Source organism: Heptranchias perlo, chromosome 4, assembly GCF_035084215.1.
Source record: "Heptranchias perlo isolate sHepPer1 chromosome 4, sHepPer1.hap1, whole genome shotgun sequence".
In the NCBI taxonomy this organism is placed as follows: Eukaryota; Metazoa; Chordata; class Chondrichthyes; order Hexanchiformes; family Hexanchidae; genus Heptranchias; species Heptranchias perlo.
In genome coordinates, this window is record NC_090328.1 from 54,034,565 (window position 1) to 54,054,908 (window position 20,344).

A 20,344-nucleotide genomic window follows, 5' to 3' on the forward strand; every position below is an offset into this window, starting at 1 on the left:
TAAATTCAGTGGGCTAGCAGCAGGCAAAAAAAGATGAAAGTTGCCATATTGTCATAAAAACTCAACTGGTTCACTGATTCCTTTAGGGAAGGGAATTTGTTATCCTAGTATGAGCTCCAGTCCCACTGGATGACCATTAATGTCCTCTGAACTGGCTTAAAACAACTACTTAAGATAGCCCACCACCATCTCAAGGCAACTAGGGGTGGCAACCAAGGCAATCCATGTCGCCTTGTCAGCACTGCCCACATCCAAAAAACAAATGGACTCAAACGCGGAGTGTAGGTGAACAGATAGTTTTGATTTAATTATCTTACACAGAGTAGTTAATATATGGTACAATTTTGCAATGAGGCAAAGGAGCTGTGATTCAAGATCGAACTCGATAGATTTTTAGCACAAAATATGACCGACAGGTATGAGAGAAATTAGTCTATGGTATTTTCCAAACTTTTGAGACCAGCTAGATGGTCTCTCCACAATGATCTCTTCCAATTCTATGGGTTTATGCCTGCGATTTCCTATCAGGAGAGAATTCTTAGCCTCAGCCACACACTAGACTTTCTTATTGGGCAAGATGGAAAATAAGGACACGCCATTTTACACTAGTTTTGCACAATGCCTAGCAGCATGTTACTGAACATGACTGTAAAGGTCTGGGGGAATTATACTGTATATATTTATATATATACACACACACACACACACACACACACACGACTAAAAATGTATGTCTCTACTTGGAGCTAAAAGCAAGAGGCAGGAATTATCCTCAAGTCTCTCTTCTGGATGGTTTCCTCCTAGCAGAGCAAAGATGGTGGACCAAGCAGCAGCATTGTTACCAGTGCATTCCTATATTCTGGTGCTCTGCTTCTCCCCATTCCTCCAATGCTATGATATTTAAACAGCAACTCTCAATTTCAGTCTAGCCTCTCACTGGTAACTTAAAATTAGAGATAGTTGAGCAGGATAGATACAAGGAGAAGAAATTTAAAATCAGCAGCATGAGGCAGGAGTGAAGTTGGGAAGCATAATTTTTATTTAAGTATCACTATAATGGAGGAACCAGGTTACAGCTTATATGAATTTAATGATTTAAATGAGAAATAACGAATGTAATTTATGGATACCAACCAACACAAAGTTGGAATTTTAGTGAGTAGAAGTTTTAGAATATTAACCCATGTCTTATGAGGTGGGATTCTGGGAGATGCATCTTACATTCAGAAGTTTTTTTTTTATTCGTTCATGGAATGTGGGCATCGCTGGCAAGGCCAGCATTTATTGCCCATCCCTAATTGCCCTTGAGAAGGTGGTGGTGAGCCACCTTCTTGAACCACTGCAGTCAGCGTGAAGGTCCTCCCACAGTCCTGTTAGGAAGGGAGTCCCAGGATTTCGACCCAGCGACGATGAAAGAACAGCGATATATTTCCAAGTCGGGATGGTGTGTAACTTGGAGAGGAACGTGCAGGTGGTGTTACTCCCATGTACTTGCTGCTCTTGTCCTTCTAGGTGGTAGAGGTCACGGGATTGGGAGGTGCTGTCAAAGAAGCCTTGGCAAGTTGCTGCAGTGCATCCTATGGATGGTACACAATGCAGCCACAGTGTGCCGGTGGTGAAGGGAGTGAATGTTTAGGGTGGTGGGTGGGGTGCCAATCAAGCGGGTTGCTTTGTGCTGGATGGTGTCGAGCTTCTTGAGTGTTGTTGGAGCTGCACTCATCCAGGCAAGTGGAAAGTATTCCATCACACTCCTGACTTGTGTCTTGTAAATGGTGGAAAGGCTTTGGGGAGTCAGGAGGTGAGTCACTCGCCGCAGAATACCCAGCCTCTGACCTGCTCTTGTAGTCACAGTATTTATATGGCTGGTCCAGTTAAGTTTCTGGTCAATGGTGACCCCCCAGGATGTTGATGGTGGGGGATTCGGCAATGGTGATGCCGTTGAATGTCAAGGGGAGGTGGTTAGACTCTCTCTTGTTGGAGATGGTCATTGCCTGGCGTGAATGTTACTTGCTACTTATCAGCCCAAACCTGGACGTTGTCCAGGTCTTGCTGCACGCAGGCTCGGACTGCCTCATTATCTGAGGGGTTGCGAATGGAACTGAACAGTGTGCAATCATCAGCAAATATCCCCATTTCTGACCTTATGATGGAGGGAAGGTCATTGATGAAGCAGCTGAAGATGGCTGGGCTTAGGACAATGCCCTGAGGAACTCCTGCAGCAATGTCCTGGGGCTGAGATGATTGGTCTCCAACAACCACCACCACCTTCCTTTGTGCTGGGTATGACTCCAGCCACTGGAGAGTTTTCCCCGATTCCCAGTGATTTCAATTTTCCTAGGGCTCCTTGGTGCCACACTCGGTCAAATGCTGCCTTGACGTTAAGAGCAGTCACTCTCACCTCACCTCTGGAATTCAGCTCTTTTGTCCGTGTTTGGACCAAGGCTGTAATGAGGTCTGGAGCCAAGCAGTCCTGGCGGAACCCAAACTGAGCATCGGTGAGCAGGTTATTGGTAAGTAAGTGCTGCTTGATAGCACTGTCACCAACACCTTCCATCACTTTGCTGATGATTGAGAGTAGACTGATGGGGCGGTAATTGGCCGGATTGGATTTGTCCTGCTTTTTGTGGACAGGACATACCTGGGCAATTTTCCACATTGTCGGGTAGATGCCAGTGTTGTAGCTGTACTGGAACAGCTTGGCTAGAGGCGCAGCTAGTTCTGGAGCACAAGTCTTCAGCACGACAGCCAGGATGTTGTCGGGGCCCATAGCCTTTACTGTATTTTAGTACAAGCAATATGTTCCCTGATCTCCACTAGTATCACTCGAAACATCCATAAAAAGGAAAGAGAGAGCTGCCAAGATTCACTCAAGGCTTTTAAGTACAGCAAACAGTTATGTGCATCAGACCTTAATGAAACATTGAATTTATTTGGAGAAGGAAGTGTCCGATGTAAGTTGTTCAAATACTGAGGAACTAGTCAATGGATGCCAGCGAGAATTCAAGTCATGCAGTTATCGGTCTCAGAGGGCTCCCTCAGAATTTTGTTGTACACAGAGGATATTGTAATTCTCATAAGAGCAAGATGAACAATTAACTTGGAAAAAAAAATGGATTTTGCCTTCACAGGACACATGCTTTCTTTAGAAGAAAAAGAGCTGACAGTTTCCTTCACCCTGAAGAACTATTCAAGAATGTCACAGCAGGATATACTTTTGAAGTACAGTCCCCAACATTTATACCACTCATGCTTATGGCAGGCAACAGTCTATACTGGGCAATTTTCCACAATCATTTCCACCACCACTGAAATAAATTACAACGGTGCCACTTACTACGCATGAAGTGCCGGCTATTTAGGGCAATTCGTTAAGCTTGTCGAACTTTTGTTGCTAATGGAGAGCTTTTGAAATCCTCCAAAATATCCTGACATGTCAGTGACAAAACAAAAGAAACTATTTACTCATTTCGCACAAATCACAATAAAGAGGTGGAAGCTGCCCATGATACAGGGCGAACGGCAGCGGCAGTTGCTGTCTACGAACTGCCCTGGTGAGTGAGTAATGAATAGTGGGAGAGGGAGGGGGCCAGGCACACACGGAAAAATTCATCTCAGTGGATATTGTTTTAACTCAAGTCTTGAACTATTTTCTATAGAAAAAACACATGTTGCTAACACCTTGCCTCTTCAACGTGTGCTGGTCAATTTCATCAAACATTGAACCAGGACCGCGGTTCAAACACCGAACTGGGCAGAGAAACTACTTTTCTGAGAATTTTCCTACTAGATCGGAACAAAACCCAGAGCTGGAATTGAGTTTCTGAAATACACTTCATGTTGAAACGGATACATTAAAACCAAACTGGCAGAAACAGACAGCTGGATTCGAATTGCTCTGAAACCCTTACTGATCCAACCCTTCAGCAGCAGCGGAGAGAGTCTGGCAGATAATTCCAAATATCTTTCACTCCTTGAATAAAGAAATTCTTCCTAATACTCTACTGTATCATCAGCGGCTTTATCAGAGATTGTACTTCACACGAACGCACCTGCTATAAAGCGGTGGGCCCTGCAGTTTTTTTTAAAATCCAGTGACTAAACTAGCAAACACTTTATCCACTATTTTTTCCTCAACCTTTTGAAAAGCCCAAATCTACTTATTCTTTTTAAAGACAGCACATATTACATTTGAAACACAACACACATAAACCGTTATCTTTAGAAACAGTGTTTAGCTCCATTCCTTCCCATGTGTGTTCATTTTCTTTTAACTGATTCCATGGCTTGGCAATAGAGGGACGAAAGCTAACATAAGCATGCCTTCTCCCGTATCTTCTTCCGGTGATAGTCTGATAACCTCCTGCTGGTCTGGGCCAGGCTGCCTTTCCAGACTCTTGACCCATCACTACAAAACAAAAAAAAGAGAAGTCAGTTCAAGCTGCACAAAAAAAACCCAAAATTATTTAACATTTCAATCTCCTCTCCTGTGTGGGTTTTACAATGGTATGACACTGGTAATGTACACTGAAGCACAGTAATTGGAGACAGAGATTGAGTGTATTTTATATTGCATTTATTTACAGAAGCAAAAAAGGAGCCAAGTATATGGAAAATTATTTTAGTTTACTACATATTTTCAATTTGGTGGCATCCTGCATTGCAGGTCCTGGCCCTTCACTTAAGTTTCTCAAAGAATTTGACTTCTGCTTACCACAATAATAAATTAAGCAGTTAGATCTCTTTAAGGGCTTCTGAAGGCTGGAAACTCAAAATACAGTACCCTGGGGGGGAATATTCAACTTCCATACCTGGGCAGTAACCTGGCAGACCAGATCACCCAACCATATAGACATCTGGGAGTCCATATAGACGACATCCATAGACACTTCCCTATCCACCATGTTAGACATGACCTACCCATCACAAATCCATGTCAACTCTCTAATCAGCTCACACTTGTCCAAGTATTCAGTCACTCTGTTCCCGATGATGGATTCCAGTAACTTCCCCACAACTGATGTTAAACTGACAGCTCTGTAGTTACCTGGTTTCTTTCTCCCTCCCTTCTTAAGTGACATTTGCAATTTTTTAATCCAAAAGGCACAAATACTGAATCTAGAGTTTCATTTTGGGAGGAAGAATGAGAGGCAATATAAACCAAAGGGTGCAATTTTAAAGAGGGCGCAGGAACAGAAAGATCTGGAGGTACACAACAAATCTTTGAAGGTGGCAAGACAAGTTGATAAAGCTGTTTTAAAAAAAAGCATAGGAGACCCTTGGCTTTATAAATAGAGGCATAGAGCACAAAAGCAAGGAAGTCATGTTAAACCTTTATATGTTGCTGGTTAGGCCTCAGCTGGAGTATTGTGTCCAAATCTGGGCACCACACTTTAGGAAGGATGTCAAGGCCTTTGATAGGGTGCAGAGGAGATTTACTAGAATGATATCAGGGGTGAAGGAATTCAATTATGTGGAGAGACTAGAGAAGCTATGATTGTTCTCCTTAGAGCAGAGATGGTTGAGGGGAGATTTAATAGACGTGTTCAAAATTATGAGGAGTTCTGATAGAGTAAATAAGGAGAAACTGTTTCCACTGGCAGGAAAGTCAATAACCAGAGGACACCGCTTTAAGGTAATTGGCAAAAGAACCAGAGGGGAGAGGAGAATTTTTTTTTTTTTATTAACGCAGCAAGCTATGATCTGGAATGCATTGCCTGAGAAGATGGTGGAAGCAGATTCAATTCAAAAGGGGATTGAATATATATTTGAAAAGGAAAAATTTGCACGGCTATGGGGAAAAAGCAGGGTAGTGTGACTAATTGGATAGCTCTTTCAAAGAGCCGGCATAGGCACGTTGGGTTGAAAGGCCTCCTTCTGCACTGCAAGATTCTATGATTCTACAGATCTTTGGCAATTTTCTCACCTATTTCTTTTTATACACTGGGATGGAAAGAATCAGGTCCTTGGGATTTGTCTAATCTTTAAAGACCCATTATTTTCTCAATTACCATTTTTTAAAAAAGTTATATTAAATCCACCAAGTTCCTCCACTTGACTTATTTTTAGGTTCCCTGGTATTTTGTCCTCTCCCTCCACTGTGAAAATGGATACAAAGTACTCATTTAACAAATCTGCCATTTCTTTATTGTCCATTACAGTCTTGCTTGTATCCGTCTTTCCCCCTTACTCTAAATTTCTAAACTTTAGCTTTGAAATCCCTTGCAAGTTTTTCTTCAAATTCTTGTTCTGCACCTCAAAACTTTCTTTGTATCCCATTGTTGCTTTTTACAGCTCTCCCAGTCTGCTGGATTTCCACTTTTCCTTGTAATTGTGCAAGCTTATTCTTTAAGCTTGATGCTCATTTGTTGACACGGTTGCTCAACTACACAAGTGGAGCCATTGCCTTACTGGTTTTGTATCGCACCAAGTACTTTTTTTTGAATACTTCTCACTGTTTGTCTGTAGGTTTATCCATTAACAGTTCAGCCCAGTGGTCAATTCATTTCTCAGCCCTTGGAAGACTGCCTTGCTTAAATATAAAAACGTGGTTTGTGACCTCTCCCTCTCAAACCCAATGTCAAATTCAATCATATTATGGTCACTATTTGCAAGATATTCCCTTTCCATCAGATTGTTAACTAATTTTAGTTTGTTAAACATCACTAAATCTAGCATTTTGCTCTAGAAAACTGTCCTGAATATTCTAGAAATTCATTACGTTTGCTATTCTGCTTCTCCCAGTCTATATGAACATAAAAATTTCCCCATTACAACAACATTGTTTTTGCTACATGCTTTCCTGATCTCCGTATTTATATATATCGCACTGCATCACTACAATTAGGTCTGTAGACAACTACTGCCAAAGTCTTGCACCCTTTCCTGTTCCTTAACTCCACCCATAGTTTTTCCACTGCCTGATCACCCTTACTGAAATCCCTAGTATCCACTACTGTAATTGTGTCTCATCAATACTACTACTCATCCTCCTTTCCCAATTTCCCTTTCCTTTTTAAAGATCCTATAGCCTGGGCTATTTAGTTTCAGCCAGGTCTCTAATGACTACTACATCAAATTTGTGCTTCTAACTCACTTGTTTTATTTCTTGTGCTATATGCAGAACTATTATATGGGTAACTGCCCCAGCATGCCCATATGTCCTGCTGGTCCTTTTCTCGCACTTTTTACTTACTACATGGATTTTCCCTTCCCACCCCCCTGACTTAGTTTGGATCTTTCCCCACTGCCCTAGTTACCTTCTCGAACAATAAAAGATAGAGAACAGTAATAAAAACCTGTGTTCACCTGAAAAGCTTTCAAAATTCAACTCTTTTGGTTTGGAAAGAGAAAAAACCTCTAGGAACACTTGAGTGCACACCTGTCTTTGTTCCGCTCTTTGACTTGTGTTGTCTCAGCTAAAAAATCAGTTGATTACATGAAACTTTACCTGAAAAATTCAGTCTGCAGTCAATTTTCAAATAATTTGGAAAATCTCAGACATTCAAATCCAAAATCTCCAGCCTCCCTTTCCTCTCCAAAGTCCTTAAACATGTTGTCACCTCCCAAATCCTTGCCCATTTTCCAGCAACTCCATGTTTGAACATCTCCAATCAGGTTCCACCCCAGCCACTGCACTGGAACGGTCACAATCAAAGTCTCAAATGACATCCTCAGTGACTGTAGTGCACAACCGCCCCTCATCCTTCTCTGCAGCTGTTGACACAGTTGACCACACCATCCGCCTCTAACGCATCTCCTCCATTGTCCAGGTAAGTGGGACTGATTTCAAAAATGAGTGCGGCCATTCTCTCAGGCTGAACCAGACTGTTTGCAATCTCAGCATCTTGTTTGAGCCCGAGCTGAGCTTCCTACCCCATATCCTCTCCGTGACAAAGATCACCTACTTCCACCTCCGTAATATTACCCATCTCTGCCCTGGTCTCAGCCCATCTGCTGCTGAAACCCTCATCTATGCTTTTGTTACCTCTGAGCTTAACTATTCTAATACTCTCCTGGCCGTTCTCCCATCTTCTACCCTCCATAAACTTCAGCTCATCCAACACTCTGCTGCCCATATCCTCATTTTCACCAAATCCCCTTCACAAATTACCCAGTGCTTGCTGACCCACTTTGGCTCCCGGTTCACCAAGTCCACCAACGCTCTATTTTAAAATTCTCATCCTTGTGTTCAAATCCCTCCATGGCCTCGCCTCTCCCTATCCTTAATCCATTATTAAGGAAGTAGTAGCAGGACATTTGGAGACTCAATACAATCAAGGAGAGTCAACATGGTTTTATGAAGGGGAAATCATGTCTGACAAATTTATTAGAGTTCTTTGAGGAAGTAACGGGCAGGGTGGATAAAGGGGAACCAATGGATGCAGTATTTTTGGATTTCCAAAAGGCATTCGATAAGGTGTCACATAAAAGATTACTGCACAAGAGTTCATGGTGTTGGGAGTAATATACTGGCATGGATAGAGGATTGACTAACTAACAGAAAACAAAGTCAGGATAAAAGGGTCATTTTCAAAATGGCAATTTGTAACTAGTGGGGTGCCGCAGGGCTCAGTGCTGGGGCCTCAACTATTTACAATATATATCAATGGCTTGGATGAAGGAACAGAGTGTCTTGTGGCGATATTTGCTGATGATACAAAGATAGGTGGAAAAGCAAATTGCGATGAGGACACAGTGTCTGTAAAGGGATAGTGACAGGTTAAGTGAATGGGCAAAAATTTGGCAGATGGAATATAATGTGGGAAAATGTGAAGTCATGAAACACAAAAAGTCAATATACAGGTGCAGCAGGTAATCCGGAAGGCAACCGGAATATTGGCCTTTATTTCTAGGGGGATGGAGTATAAAAGCAGGGAAGTCATGCTACAACTGTACAGTGTGCTGGTGAGACCACACCTGGAGTACTGCATACAGTTCTGGTGCCCTTATTTAAGGAAGGACATTCTTGCATTGGAGGCAGTTCAGAGAAGGTTCACTAGGTTGATTCCGGGTATGGAAGGGTTGTCTCATGAGGAAAGACTGAACAGGTTGGGTCTATACTCATTGGAGTTTAGAAGAATGAGAGAAGATCTTATTGAAACATACAAGATTCTGAGGAGACTCGATAGGGTAGATGCTGAGAGGATGTTACCCCTCAAGGGGGAATCTAAAACTAGGGGGCATAGTCTCAGAATAAGGGGTTGCCCGATTAAGAAGGAAATTAGGAGGAATTTTTTCTCCCAGAGGGTCGTGAATCTTTGGAATTCTTTACCCCAAAAAGCTGTGGAGGCTGAGTCATTGAATACATTCAAGGCTGAGTTAGACAAATTTTTGATCAGCAAGGGAATCAAAGGATATGGGGAACGGGCGGGAAAGTGGAGTTGAGGTAAAAATTAGATCAGCCATGATCTCGTTAAATGACGGAGCAGGCTCAAGGGCCGAGTGGCCTACTCCTATCTCTTATGGTCTTGTCGCTAACTTCCTGCATGTCTACAACCCTCCAAGAACTCTGTTCCTCCAAATCTAACCTCTTGTGCAACCTCCACTTTGTTCACCCCACCATTGGCAGCCATGCTTTCAGCCATCTAGGCCTTAAGTTCTGGAATTCCCTCCCCATACCTCACTCTCTTCCATTACGAAGCTCCTTAAAACCTACCTCTTTTACCAAGCTTTTAGCCACCTGCCTTATTATCTCCTTCTTTAACTTGGTGTCAATTTTTGTCTGGTTATGCTCCTGTGAAGTACCTTGGGATGTTTTACAATGTCAAAGGTGCTATATAAATGCATGTTGTTGTCGTTTAGAAAGGGAGTTTAGAAATAGGGGGGAGTTGGAGATAGTCAGTAGATCAAAAGTGGACAATTTTTTGAAAAGGGACTGGTATCATACCTGAATAAAGGGAATTGGATGTAGAGGAGATCAAGGGGCAGAAGGTGCAGAAGAGTTTGAAGAGGGTAGGGGAGGAGATAGGAGAGAAGCTTCAAGGTGACAGGGAAGTGGGAAAAAGGTTCAGCTGAGGCAGTCATCTCAATATTGAGGCAAAGAAATCCATGAGCTCTTCATGCTTGGTGTTTGAGGTGAGGATGAAATGGGGGGCCAAATGAGAGTTTGGCATGCACACGCTTTTGAAAATAGTTACCTCAGAAAACATTGGAGTTCATACTTCACCTTGAGGAGTTTGACTAGTGATCTGGCTTACCAAATCAGCCTCTATGAAAGGCCTGAGTTGCTGTCAAATCAGCAACATTTCCAGAACTGGCCTCAGAAAAACATTTTTTTTTTAAATGTGTTTTTTTTCCAACAAGTTGAAAACATTGTTTTCAGGTTTCTATCCCTCTCCCCACAAAACTAAATTATAGCACACATTTCTGTGTTTTTCGACTCCAATCCAAGGAGACAGAGCACAAACAGGAAGTACTCAGTTTGTAGCTAGTTTTGTTCTCAGTCATAAGAACTGCTACAATTTACCTCAAAAGGGAATTATTTATTTTTGATAAAGTCCCAAAGTTAACGGTTTGTTATTTTCATGTTAACTCTGAAGTAAAAATAAAGAGTAGATTTTCAGAATTCAGAATTGTTTAAATGTGAGCTAGCCTGAAAAAAAATTGAAAATGCTTTTACACTGAAGAGACACCAAGCCTGCTACACAGATCCACTGAGTAAATCTTATGATATATGCATGGGGGAAAAATATCAACTTCAAAGCAAGCTCTTGCAAGGCCAATACCTTTGAGTAAAAAAAACATTAATAAAGCTACTGAAAAAGACATAACAGACACATTTCTGGGTAAACAATCATTGCCAAAAATTTAGTATTTTGTGTCTTTGAGGTTACCACCTTATTTTGGGCAACAGAAATTTCATTTACTAAGGAAAAGATGGTGGCTAAAAAAAAATTTGAAAGTATTTTGAATGACTTGACTGGTTCACCTTCTCCTTCAAGTAATTTCCATATCCCTGAACTACAGTTAATAAGTTCAAATCAGCCAACCAGCCAATACAAGTTTCTTCTAGCTGAAAAATGCATATCAGACAATAAATAAATAAATTTCTAACTGAAAAATCTGATCAAGAAAGTGTGACAAAACATGGCTGACATACTGTTTAAGATATACTCGTCAATCTTCTGTGACATTGCACATGGAGTGTCAAGACCAAGTTTAGGCTTCAGCTGAAGGGGGGGGGGGGGGGGGCGGTGGAAGGTAGGGAATAATTAAACCACAAAGTGCAGGCACAATTCAGTCCCTATCTTAAAGTTATGCGCTGTTCATATAAATACAAACTTGGATTCTATATGACTACTGGTCAATGACCCATGGTGCTGCACATGATAAGATAGAGAACATAAGTGCTGTTCTACTCATCTGGGTTGGTCAACAAGAGCAAGTTGTCTATGTGTTGCTGTTAATCTCAATCTCTTTTTAAACTTACTTTTTGCTTCTTTCTCTGTCCTCTTCTGCTTCGCTGTCTCTTTCTTTCCTTTCAGGTAGGAGGTAGTGGTTGGTGTGGTGCGAAAAGGAGTCACCAACAGCTGCAGGATATATTTGGGGTGGGGTTGCAAGGAAAATGTGGCACTTGGCATCTCCCTTCCTATCCCCTCCCCCAATCAATCGTGCTTCCACCACCCCCTCATGTCCCCTAACCTTTCACCTTCTCATGACTCAGTCCCCTTTCTACCACCCATTACTACCCACAACTCTTCCTTTTTGAACTACCTGATCAACCCCTATACCCCCACCGCACTTTCCCTTGCTGCTCTGTCATTTACCTCACTTAACCCTTCCACGGCAAGCGACAAGAGGCCCCTTCACCCGGTTTCCCTCCTTCCCTTTTCCACTGATCCTCCTTTCCTAACTCTCTGAGACTTTGCTTGCTTTCAAAATTAAACTTTGGTTTTTATATATATAAAAATACAAATTGCCTTACTGTCATTGTCCACCTCTGTCTCATAAAAAGGTGTTAGAAATTAGAATCTGTCTCACAGATCTAAGTTTTTAGCATTGATCTTTTCTGTCAACAAAACACAGGAAAGATAATTAGTTGGCGTCAAAATTCAACTGATAACACCCAGAAATTTGATTTTTGATAGATTAGTGGTTCGAAACCAGGAGCTTATAAACAAAGAAAATTTTGTTTGAAATTTGCTGGTATCAACAAAAGCAAGCGTTGGGAGGTTCAAAGGAAACCATGTTAAGTCAAAAACCATTTTTACTAAAAAGGTAATTAACCCATTGCGGATATTCCACATTTTATATATAACATTTTTAATATGTACAGATTTTGGTACCTATTGGTTTGAAAATAAAGTTACTATTTGCTTTAGCCTCTGCTCTGTCTTATAATACTTGCAATTTCAAAGAGAATTTGGTAACATGGTTTGAAACTACATTACATCCAGTAACCAGATTACAGGTACAGTAATTGCTAGCCCCTCAAGACAGTACCACAGACTCTAATCCCATCAAATCTGGTTTGGGGGACTGGAAGAAGGGGAAGATAGCTCCTATCTCTAACCTTGCTTGAAGTCAGTTAAATCTAAACCTGGGCTTTCTTGCCTACTTCTTCCATGTCTTCCGCATTACCTTAGATGTACATTAAAATTAATTTGCCATTCCTTTACCTATCTATTTAAAAAGGATGAAAAACAGAATTCTCGGTTCAACCAGAGTCTTTTTACATCGATATCACTATGCCTCTTTGAAAATTGATCATGTCAATCTAAATCGTCTCCCCACCCCACCCACCCCCAGTGAAAACAAGTTCAGCTCTTAGAGTCTCATCTCCTAATTTGAAGCCTCAAAAGTGTCAATCATCCATGGCACTTTTCGATTCATAGAATCTTACTGCCCAGAGGTTGAGCCTAAGCCTAAGCCAATTCTCTGAAAGAGCTTCCACTTAGTCCCATTTGCTTTTGGTTATTTCCCCCCCACTTTTTCAATTCTAGATTCTGCTTCCACCACTATTTCTGGTAGGGCATTCAATTTCCTAACAAATTCTTCTAACTTCACCCTTCATTCTTTTGAGTTGGTAACTGGAGCATAAATTTAAATTCCACCCTGACTCGTGAAAACAGATTCTCCTCCCACCCCCTCAATTCACTTTATCAAAACGGTTCATAAATTTTGAACATCTCTACTAGAATTCCTCTTAACCTTCTCTATCCCAATGAAAAGAACTCCAGTTTCTCTATTCACACCATCATTCTTTGCATCATCTTAGTACTCTCTCCATGACCTTGGCATCCTTCTCAAAGTAGGGTGCCCAAATGGACACAATATTCTAATTTTAGGCTAACTAATTATTTGTATAGTTTTGGAATTACCTCTTTCCTTTTGTACTCTATGTCCCTATTTATAAAGCCTCGGAATCTTGAAAGCTTTATCATCTTGATCTCCCACTTTTAAAGATTTGTATATTTGAACCAGTAAACGTCCCTGCTCTTGTACTCCTTTTAAATCCTTACTTTAAGTGTACATATCCCTTCCTTATTCTTCCTCCAAAATACATCACTCAATCTCTCCACATTAAATTTTATCTGACACTTTTACTGGCAAATCTATTAACTTGTCCATATCCTCCTGAAATCATTTACAGTCGTTCTCACAGTTAAATACATTCCTTATTTTTGTGTCATCTGCAAGTTTTGGTATTGCGCCCCCTATGCTAGAGTCCAGATCATATTATTGGAGATAGAAAACAATGATCCCAACAGTGACCAGTGAGGAACACCACTGGTCACATCCCTCTAGTCCAAAAACCACCTATTAACCACAACTGTTTTCTGTCCGTTAACCAACTTCCTCTTAACACTGCCAAATTTCCTTAAATATTATGGACCTTAATTTTATCAACATGCCTCCTTTAAATCACATCATCTTCCAATCTGTATCAAATGCATCAATGCCCATTGACGGCACAGTTCCAAAAATGTACATAATATTCCAAACGCGGCACTACAGACCTTATATTTAAAGTAACATTTTGATTTCTAGTCAAATGCCACTGAATACTACTAGATTAAAATTGCTAATAGCTTCAAATTGATTGGAAGTGTTCAATGAATGATTCATACACCCCAAATCCTTTTCCATTTATAATGGTAAGTCTATATTGCTTACACTTTTGACATCTTATGCATTGCCTCATTAGAATTTATCTGCAATTTCTTAACCCATCTGTTTAAGAGATTTTAAAAAATGCATGACTTATAACAAAATGGCTGGCAGTGATTTACAGGATAGCAATTTAATGACCTGGCAAATCACAAGAAGAAGAAACTAATTATTGCCTTAACTTATCTTTTACTTGTGTATTCTAAAAGCATTATATTTTTCTTCTGGTTATATAGCAAACACACTCAGGTACTGTAGAATCAGCACTGCATGGGTGAAATAGTAATGATGCTAGGATACTAAGCTTTTTATCTTGTAGTGAATTATGAGGAAACAAAATTACATTGCAATACATCATACTGTACATAATATTGCATTTATTATCAAACATGCAGGATGTTCATTACGACATTTCTCCCAAAATGATCAAGAGCTGTCAGTGCTGGGAAATAGAACAGTTCTCTAATTTAGGTAACCAGTGACAGCACTGAGTAAATCCCTCTTCTCAACCCTAACAAAAAGGCCTTAAATTCCAACCTTTATTGCACCACTGTAAATCTTCAGTTTCTCGACATGGGTGTTCTCAATGTTTTCATTTTAAAGTCCAATGAAGTTAATCTTCTAGCATGAGTGTCTGTTTTGGCAATTAGGTAAATCACAATTAGGCTGCAAAGTATATACTATTTCTTGTACATAGAATGTGTGCAACCTGGAGAAAGATTAATTTTATATTTGTGAAAAGCACCACTAAGCAAAGGAAAACCATGCATTCCTTTACACTATTCACAGTCTCAGGAAGACAATGTTTTCAAAGAGTTAAAAAGCAGAGATCAAAAATAGCAACAACTTAGTCACTTGGTCAGGCTAAAATACCAAAGTTAGGCACTCTAGTTGGTTAACTGCACATTGTAAACAGAACAATGGCCAAAAACAACAGTTGTACAAATGTTCTTCACCTTACCAGAACAATTCATGGAGAGAAAAAAAAACTTCAGTACTGATGTATCTCAAATTTGAGAACAACCACTCTGGTTACTTCATCAAAAGTGCATCATTAAAATTTAATTTAAATGAAAGTTTACATAAGTGTAGCATTTTATCATGGAATATTTAAAGCCATTGTACCTTTAAAAAAATCTGGGCAGACTTATAGCACTAAAGTTTTTCTGTAAACAAATCAGTACCACTTTTGTCATGCTTCTAAAAAAGACAGGTTTAATATCTGACAAATTGATTAAACTTTTTAAGCTCAGAACTTGCAGTGGAAAAGAATTAGTTTGAAAAAAGATTGCAAATTTGACTGTTGAGGGCATTATAAATGGAATTATAGTCCCCAAACTTTAGACACCTTCAGGACACAAAATAAAAATGAATCATGAGTGATGCACTAAGCACACTACAATCTTGAAACAGGCTAGGATCCCCACTAATTCTAGTTTCAGGTCATTGCTCAAAGGCAGAGGTTCATAAATATTCAACTAAACAATTTAAGCAACAAATTAGACAACAGAGCAGATCTCCAGTACAAACAAAACATTAATGAAAGCATTAAACTTAAAACTATTAAATTAAATGCAGATACCTCTCCTATAGCTTTCCTCGTGAAAGGAGAATTATACCATGTAACACAATGCATTACATACAAGTAGGGGAGAGTTTAGGTCCTGACAGGCTTTAGGGAATGTTGTCCACTGCTAAGGCAGAACTGTATTTAACCTAACCTCAATTTAAAGCCTCAAAGCTTAACTGGAACAGAGCAGAAATCTAACTGCTCAACTACTCTGGGGGGGGGGGGCAGCAGGTACAGGCCACTGTATAAACTGCTGTACAAAAAGGCCAATTGGAATGAGACACCAGACATGAATGTAGCACCTTATCACATCCTCAAGACATCCCTAAATGATTCACAACTAATGAAACATTTTTTGAAGTGCAGTCACTGTTATGTATGGCAGCCAATGTGCACAGTAGATGACTCCCTGTAGGAGGCACTGTATGAACTAACCTTTAAAAAAACCTCCTTTTAAAAAAAACTGATTTAAACAGAGAGAACATGGACACATCCACTTTTACTCTGAAAACATGTACAATGTAACAGCCAGAACAGAGAGCTGCACATACACATGCAGAGCTCTCTCCTTGCCAGAGAATTTCAATCAAAGCCAGGCAGTACAGACAATGTACCACCTGGCTAGAAGTTTTACTTTTAAGTACCATCTCGGACCAATACGTATAATACAAATGAACCCCAAGATATCATTACAGTGACTTCACCAAGGGATCATAGGTTGGCCCTGATGTCTTAAGTATTGTGCCAAAACACCCCACTCGTGTGATAACCTTAACATGCCCTTTACCTTCGAGGCCAACCACACTTCGAGTTATGCCAAGAGTAAAGTAAATAACCCAACAGGAAATTTGAAAAACAGCCTCCTCAGAACTCGGTTTGCCCTGTTTGGATAATGTCCCCATAACCTCTCTGGATTGGGGAAAGGACTCAAAATTAAAAGCTGCTGTTAATGTAAATCGCGTTAGTGGCACGGCGGCCACGACCACATTAAACTGGTGCCCCACTCTCAGTATTACACAGATCTTCAAAAACACTGTCATTCAGCGGAGGTCACAGGCCGCCTGCGCTCAGCTAAAATACGTACAGCAATAGAAGACGATATTTTCCCCCGACTCAGGCTTCAGGTTGTGCGACACATCCCCTAGGCCCAGCCACTGACAGGATTCCAGAGGCTCGGAACAGACCAGGAACAAGTCAGATATCTCAACTCATGAGCCTGTGACAGTGGCTCATGCTGTGGATGTTGCGGCTGATTTGGCGGCCTGGAGCAGGCATTCAGTGGCAGTTACGGTAGACAGCCGGTTACTCTCCCGACCCCCGTCTCCTCGTCACTCCCACAGCAAAAAACGCCGCGCGGCCCGCAATAAATAAACACGTCACTGAGGAGCCGCCAGCCAATCAGCGCCCACCCAGTAACTGACCGGGAGAGGAGATTTGGAGGCAATGAGAGAAGAGGAGGGCAACAGAGGAGGGCCAAGAGAAGAGGAGGAGGAGGGTAATAGAACAATAGAGGAGGGCCAAGAGAAGAGGAGGAGGAGGGTAATAGAACAATAGAGGAGGGCCAAGAGAAGAGGAGGAGGAGGGTAATAGAACAATAGAGGAGGGCCAAGAGAAGAGGAGGAGGAGGGTAATAGAACAATAGAGGAGGGCCAAGAGGAGAGGAGAGGAGGAGAGGGGAGGAGGAGGGCAATAGAGGAGGGCAATAGAGGAGGGCCAAGAGGAGAGGAGGAGAGCAATAGAGCAATAGAGGAGGGCCAAGAGGAGAGGAGGAGGGCCAAGAGAAGAGGAGGAGGGCAATAGAGCAGGGCCAAGAGGAGAGGAGGAGGGCCAAGAGAAGAGGAGGAGGGCAATAGAGCAGGGCCAAGAGAAGAGGAGGAGGGCAATAGAGGAGGGCCAAGAGGAGAGGAGGAGGGCCAAGAGAAGAGGAGGAGGGCAATAGAGCAATTGAGGAGAGCAATAGAGGAGGGCTAAGAAAAGAGGAGGAGGGCTGCAGACATTGCAAAGCATCAGGGAGGGAGAAAGTTACCTGGACACTTTGATCCAGGAGGCAGTCACGCCCTTAGACTAAATACTGTAGAATTGGCATGTGGTCAAGGACAGGAGGGTGTGACTGCGAGTGAGGCAGGTACGGGGATCCAGGAGGAAGCATTGCAGGAGCCTCAGCCTCTGCACTTTTCCAATAGATACGAGGTTCTTGCAGCCCTTGTGGACGAGTGCAGGGACTGCAGGGAGGATGAGCAAACTGGTCACGGCACCATGGTTCAGGGGGCCATTCAAGTGGGGAGAGTAAAAAGGAATGTGGTTGTAGTAGGTGACAGTATAGTTAGAGGGATAGATACTGTTCTCTACAGCAAAGAGCGAGAGTCCCGAAGGCTGTGTTGCCTACCCGGTGCCAGGGTTAAGGACATCTCCTCAGGGCTGGAGAGAAACTTGCGTGGGAGGGGGATGATCCAGTTGTCATGGTCCACGTAGGTACCAACGACATAGGTAGGACTAAGAAAGAGCTTCTGCTGAGGGAGTTTGAGCAGCTAGGGACTAAATTAAAAAGCAGAACCACAAAGGTGATAATCTCCGGATTATTACCTGAGCCACAAGCAAATTGGCACAGGGTAAATCAGATCAGAGAGATGAATGCATGGCTCGAAGACTGGTGTGGGAGAAGTGGGTTTCAATTCGTGGGGCACTGGCACTAGTACTGGGGAAAGAGAGAGCTGTTCCGTTGGGACGGGCTTCACCTGAACCATGCTGGGACCAGTGTTCCGGCAAACCGAATAACTAGGGCAGTAGAGAAGGCTTTAAACTAAATAGAGGGGGGATGGACTCAGGTGGAGCGAAGTTTAGATTGATAAAGAGAAAAGACAAGGAAGTAGTACAGGAAAGTGATGGGGGTAATGATAAACAGAGTGTGTCAGGAAGGGACAGAGCGTACAAACATAAGAGTGCACTCGCAAATGGGGCCGGGGTAGGAAAGAATGATAAAAAGACAAAATTAAAGGTTCTTTATCTGAATGCGCGCAGCATTCGTAATAAAATAGATGAATTGACAGCACAAATAGAAACAAATGGGTATGATCTCAAGGTGACCAAGGTTGGGAGCTAAATATTCAGGGTTATTTAACATTTCGGAAGGATACGTAAAAAGATAAAGGTGGTGGGGTAGCTCTGTTAATAAAGGATGAATTTGGTATAATAGTGAGAAATGATCTTGGCTCAGAAGATCAAGATGTCGAATCAATTTGGGTGGAGGTAAGAAATAGCAAGGGAAAGAAATCACTGGTGGGAGTAGTATATAGGCCTCCTAACAGTAGCTACACTGTAGGGCAAAATATTAATCAGGAAATAAGGGGGGCTTGTAAAAAAGATAATGCAATAATCATGGGCGATTTTAACTTTCACATAGATTGGATAAATCAAATTGGCAAAAATAGCCATGAGAAGGAGTTCATAGAGTGTATTAGGGACTGTTTTAGACTAATACGTCGGGGAACCAACGAGGGAACAGGCCATTTTGGATCTGGTAATGGGTAATGAAACAGGATTAATTAATGATCTCAAAGTAAAGGATCCCTTGGGAAGCAGTGATCATAACATGATAGAATTTCACATCCAGTTTGAGAGCAAGGATCTTGGGTCTGAAACTACTGTATTAAACTTAAATAAGGGCAATTATAAAGGAATGAGGGTGGAATTGGCTAAAGTGGACTGGGTAAACAGATTAGATGGTATGATGGTGGATAAGCAGTGGCAAACATTTAAAAAGATATTTTATGACTCGCAACAAAAATATATCCCTGTGAGGAGGAAAGACTCCACAAAAAGGGTGAACCAACCATGGCTAACTAAGGAAGTCAAGGATGGTATCGGGTTAAAAGAAAAAGCGCACAACATGGCGAAGATTACTGGTAAGCCCGAAGATTGGGAAAACTTTAAAAACCAAAAAGATGACTAAAAGAATAATAAAGAGGGAGAAAATAAATAAATTATGAGGGTAAACTAGCAAGAAATATAAAAACTGACAGTAAAAGCTTCTACAAGTATATAAAAAGGAAGATGGTAGCTAAAGTAAACATTGGTCCCTTAGAGGATGAGACTGGGGAAATAATTATGGAAAACAAGGAAATGACAGAGGAATTGAACAGATATTTTGTATCTGTCTTCACAGTAGAAGACTCTAATAATATACCAATAATAGTGGAAAATCAAGGGGCAAAGGGGAGGGAGGAACTAAAAACAATCACTATCACTGGAGAAAAAGTACAAGGTAAACTAATGGGTCTAAAGGCTGACAAGTCCCCTGGACCTGATGGCTTGCATCCGTGGGTCTTATAGGAAGTGGCTACAGAGATAGTGGATGCATTGGTTGTAATCTTCCAGAATTCACTAGATTAGAGGGGAGGAGGGGAGGGGAGGAGGGGAGGGGAGGAGGGGAGGAGGGAGGAGGGGAGGAGGGGAGGAGGGGAGGGGAGGAGGGGAGGGGAGGAGGGAGGAGGGGAGGGGAGGAGGGGAGGGGAGGAGGGGAGGGGAGGAGGAGGGGAGGGGAGGAGGAGGGGAGGGGGGGGAGGGGAGGGGGAGGGAGCGGGAACGGGGCGGGGAAGAAGGCGGGGGCGGGGGAAGAAGGCGGGGGAAGAAGGCGGGGGCGGGAACGGGGCGGGGAAGAAAGTGGGA

General features: G+C 41.9%; 1 protein-coding gene across 6 annotated transcripts in view; it reads right to left on the reverse strand.

Moving 5' to 3' along the window:
* Nucleotides 1-17,098, reverse strand: part of pja2 (praja ring finger ubiquitin ligase 2) — a 104,754-nt gene extending 87,656 nt beyond the window's left edge. For 2 of the 6 annotated variants that reach the window (XM_067982938.1, XM_067982936.1), the window contains exons 1-2: nucleotides 16,764-17,098; nucleotides 4,187-4,405 (exon numbers count right to left, since the gene is read on the reverse strand). In XM_067982938.1, the coding sequence (XP_067839039.1) occupies nucleotides 4,187-4,403 (217 nt within the window). In that variant the 5' untranslated portion in view covers nucleotides 4,404-4,405; nucleotides 16,764-17,098. Of the gene's footprint in view, nucleotides 1-4,186; nucleotides 4,406-14,646; nucleotides 14,744-16,763 lie in introns of all 6 variants that reach the window. The other 4 variants (XM_067982935.1, XM_067982934.1, XM_067982937.1 and 1 more) reach the window with 4 other exon arrangements.
* Nucleotides 17,099-20,344: the final 3,246 nt, after the last annotated feature.